Genomic DNA, 4,857 nt, shown 5'->3' on the forward strand with positions numbered 1-4,857 from the left:
TTCTTGAATGATGGTTAGCTGTTATCTCTTTAGTTTTCACCTTTGGTGTATATAATGGTTTATTCATTTGCTATATAACCGAAGCTGTTTCTCATTTGGGCAGGTCAGTTTGTTGAGTTATGTTTTTGTTAAGTGACTTTTGAGTAAAGTTCTGTTAAGTTAACCTCTTTTATGGGCCCACTTGGTTCTTAAAAAAGCTTATTTTTGTTATTTTGAATTTTTGTAATCCTCTTGTCCTTTTTGGGGTATAATAAAACCCATTTTTTTGAAGATTACATTTGTGCCTGTGTGTTCCTGGCCGCTTGGATCCTGACAATTGGTGGCAGCAGTGGGATTCAGCCAGTTTAAAAGGAAAAAATACACACACAAAAAAGGCAGTTTTTTTTTTTTTTTTTCCTCTTTTTCTTCACTCCTTATCAAACCATGCAGAGAGGAGCAAGGAGTGTGAGAGTAGTCCGAGGAGATGTACCAAGCCAGCAAATAGGCTCAGAAGGACAAGTCGATGGAGAACAAGAGGAGAATGGAGCTTCTGGAGGGGTAGACAGCACTGAGGGCCAAGGTAAGGAGCCAACGATATCGGATCTGATTTCTCTTCTCCGTTCACATATGGGCCAGCAGGAGACCAGAGAGGCTAAACAGAAGGAGGAAAGTGCAAAGCAAGAACAACGTTTTAAAGCACTTCAACACCAGTTTCAGTTGTTACAGGTAGAAGTACAAGCCCGCACTTCTCCAGTGCCTGAAGGTCAGGCAGCTGAATCACCTGATCCAGAATCTCTAGATGATGACATTCTTCCTCAAGCTGGTCCCAGTATATCAGTTACTGGTTCATCAGGTCAGTCCCATTTTCTGGAGCCTAAGTTACAAAAGCTCACCGACGAGGATGACATTGAACATTTTTTGATTACCTTCGAACGCATTGCAATGGCCTGTCGGTGGCAAAGAAATGATTGGGTTTTTCACCTTGTACCACTGCTTACAGGCAAAGCAAGAGGAGCATATGTACATATGGATGTTGATGATTCTTTGGATTATGACAAGGTTAAGGCAGCTATTCTTTATAAATATGATATCAATCCTGAGACCTATAGGCAGAGATTTCGATCTCTTGATGTAAACCCTGCAGAAAGCCCTAAAGAGTTGTATGCACGGCTGAAGGAGCTTTATGTAAAGTGGGTCCACCCTAAAGATAAAACCGTTCAGGACATTGGGGAAATTCTCATCCTTGAGCAATATTTACGAATGCTATCTCCTGAGTTGCAGGTGTGGATAAAAGAGCATAATCCACCTTCTGCTGCAGAGGCTGCAAAGCTGGCTGATGTTTTTGTGGCGGCACGGAAAAAGGGACAGCCTTGGAGCTTCATGGCTTGGAAAACAAAGGACAGCCGGAAATCATTCCCGCAAAGACCAGCTGCCAATGTGAGTAGGGCTTCATATAGCCATCCACCCAATGAGTCTTTGAGGTCCCCGGCTAAAACCTTGGTATGCTATCTTTGTGGAATGGAAGGTCATACAAAGCCCATGTGCCCTGAAAACTCCGCTAAATTAACCCAAATGTGCTTTGTGCCTCGAAACCATGATAACTCTGAGATAAAATTAGACAGAGGGTTAAAGATGACATCAGTTGAGATTAATGGTGATACATTAAAGGCACTAATTGATACAGGTAGCACACAGACTCTTGTACACAGACAGTTTGTCCCCTTAAATAGTATTAATATGACTGAGATGATTCCTGTTTGTTGTGTTCATGGCGATGAAAAGCCTTATCCAACAGCAGACCTATACATCAAGGTGCAAGAACAGGTTTATCTTCTGAATATTGGGGTTGCTGATAATTTGCCATTCCCTGTTATATTAGGCCGAGATCTACCTGTGCTGTTTGACCTTTTGGATTATAGCCACACATGCAATGTTGCAGTAACTAGGGCTCAAGCTATGAAGCCAGCAGATGCCACTCAGACCCTTAGTGCTCTGCCATTTTATGAGGCAGAATTGGAGACAGCACCCAGGAAGTTGCGCAAGTCCCGCATGGAGAGAAGGCGAGAGAAATTTCATCATACTACTGTGAAAGCATCTCCCGTCTGTGAGCCTGAGATGTCTTTGGACTTTAAAATCCCAACTAATATCACTGAAATGCAACACAATGATCCAGTATTGACACCCTTTTTTCAGAAAGCCAAAAAGCAAGGACATGAGATGGAACCAGATATTAACAGCAGTGAGGATTTTTTTCTGAAAGATGGCATTCTTTATCGGCGGCAAGGATCACAGGTACAGCTGATGGTTCCTAGTGGAGCCAGGGAGGTAGTACTGAATTTGGGGCACTCTGTGCCGTGGGCAGGACATTTAGGGAAGCATAAAACCATGGCTCGCATTAGGAAGCATTTCCACTGGCCGGGCCTGCGTGCTGATGTGGCCCAATTTTGTAAAAGCTGCCCTCAGTGCCAAAAGACTTCCATCAAAACCCCCTCCAGAGCTCCACTTCAGCCTTTGCCAGTTATTAGCACCCCATTTGAACGGTTGGGGATGGATGTTGTCGGACCTGTTGAGAAAAGCAGAGCAGGAAACCGTTACATGCTGGTAATAACTGATTATGCCACAAAGTACCCTGAAGTTTTTCCTCTGAAATCTATAAAGGCCAAGTCTGTGGCATTTTGTCTGGTGCAATTTTTCTCAAGGGTGGGATTCCCTCGTGAGATCCTGACAGACCGTGGGACTAACTTTATGTCAACTTTATTAAAGCAGGTCTACCAGCTTCTTGGCATCAAAGGACTAAGGACTACTCCATACCATCCTCAAACAGATGGCCTGACTGAGCGCTTTAACCAGACCCTGAAGCAGATGTTGCGCAAGTTTGTGAATGACACTGGTACTGACTGGGATCAGTGGCTGCCTTACCTCCTCTTTGCGTATAGAGAAGTACCCCAAGCTTCTACTGGCTTCTCACCTTTTGAACTGTTGTATGGTCATGAAGTAAGGGGGCCCCTCTCTTTGCTAAAAGAAATGTGGGAGGGTGACCGGAGAGGGGCAGGGGCTACTAATGTCATCTCATATGTTATACAGATGAGGGAGCGACTTGAGAAGATGACTGAGCTTGCCCAAGCTCATATGGTAGCTGCCCAGCAACATCAGAAGGTCTGGTATGATCAGTCAGCTCGGGAGAGGTCATTTGAACCTGGACAAAAGGTACTTGTACTCCTTCCAAGTAATGACAGTAAGCTGTTAGCTAAATGGCAAGGACCTTTTCAGATTCAGCAGAAACTGGGAGCTACCACCTATCGGTTGGCAACTCCAGGTCACTCTCGCTCCAGTAGAGTTTTGCATGTAAATCTCCTGAAGGAGTGGGTGGAGAGGCCGAAGAGAGCAGAAGTTCTTTTGATACGGGAGATTCATGAGGAGGAAGAGGTAGAGGAGCAGTATCTTCCTTCAGGTGTGCTCCAGCATATGGACCTTAATCACCTTTCAGAAGAAAGACAGCTTCAGGTGAAAGAGTTATGCAGCTCTGGGGTGTTTCAGGAGAATCCTGGGAGGACGGATGTTATTGAACATGACATTATGTTAAAGGATGGAGCGTCTGTGAGACGTATGAGTTATAGGATTCCAGAGCGGCTGTTAACATCATTGAGGAAGGAGGTGGATTTAATGTTGTCTCTAGGGATCATTGAACTATCTAAGAGCGAGTGGTGCAACCCAGTGGTTTTGGTCCCAAAGAAGGATAGTAGCCTGCGGTTTTGTATTGATTTCAGGTACTTGAATGCCATCTCAAAGTTCGATTCATACCCTACACCTAGGGTTGATGATTTGATTGAGCGACTTGGGAAAGCCCAGTACCTGACGACTCTAGATCTCTGCAAAGGCTATTGGCAGGTACCACTTACTCAACGCTCCAGGGAACTGACTGCCTTCCGGACACCATGGGGGCTATTCCAGTTCACAGTCCTGCCTTTTGGTTTGCATGGAGCCCCTGCAACATTTCAGAGGCTGATGGATCGGGTACTGTGTGGTTTGTCAGAGTTCACGGCAGCATATCTGGACGATATTGTGATTTACAGCCAAACCTGGGAGGAGCACCTCAAACATCTAGAAAAGGTACTAGAGCGTCTCAGAGAAGCTGGCCTGACTGTTAATTCGTCAAAATGTGTTTTTGCCAAGGCTGAAACGGAATACCTGGGATTTGTCATAGGAAATGGGGTGATAAAACCACAAGTGAGCAAAATCAGTGCTATTGAATCCTGCAGTTTGCCACAGACAAGGAAACAACTTAGATCATTTCTTGGCATGGCAGGGTTCTACCACCGATTTATCCCTCATTTCTCTGCCAGGGCGTCTCCCCTCACTGATCTAACAGGTTCTAGGTGCCCTAACCGGATTCAGTGGACTGAGGAGGCGGAGGCAGCTTTCCAGGACATCAGGCAATCCCTCAGTAAGACTCCAGTCTTGTACAGCCCAGATTTTGAGAAACCTTTTATTCTTCAAACTGATGCTTCTGACAGGGGTCTGGGGGCTGTTCTTCTACAGGGACCACCCAATGAGCGACACCCAGTGGCTTTCATTAGTCGTAAAATGTTTCCAAGAGAGATGAGATATTCAACAGTGGAAAAAGAGGCTTTAGCAATCAAGTGGGCACTTGATTCCCTCAAGTATTACCTCCTAGGCCGGGAATTTACACTGGAAACTGACCACAAGGCGCTCCAGTGGTTGGAGAAAATGAAGGATACGAATGGACGAATCACCAGATGGTACCTTGCGATGCAGCCATTCCGTTTTACCATTCAGCATATTGCAGGCAAGAACAACTGCACAGCGGACTATCTTTCTCGCTGTTCCAGCTCACTGCTGAAGGGGGGGAGTATGTGA

General features: G+C 45.3%; 1 protein-coding gene across 1 annotated transcript; it reads left to right on the forward strand.

The window, feature by feature from the left end:
- The first annotated feature begins 423 nt into the window (after window positions 1-423).
- Window positions 424-4,857, forward strand: LOC120442647. Its single transcript, XM_039619526.1, has one exon. It carries the CDS (start codon window positions 424-426, stop codon window positions 4,855-4,857), a length of 4,434 nt encoding a protein of 1,477 aa, XP_039475460.1.

Source organism: Oreochromis aureus, linkage group 11 (assembly GCF_013358895.1).
Source record: "Oreochromis aureus strain Israel breed Guangdong linkage group 11, ZZ_aureus, whole genome shotgun sequence".
Taxonomy (NCBI): domain Eukaryota; kingdom Metazoa; phylum Chordata; class Actinopteri; order Cichliformes; family Cichlidae; genus Oreochromis; species Oreochromis aureus.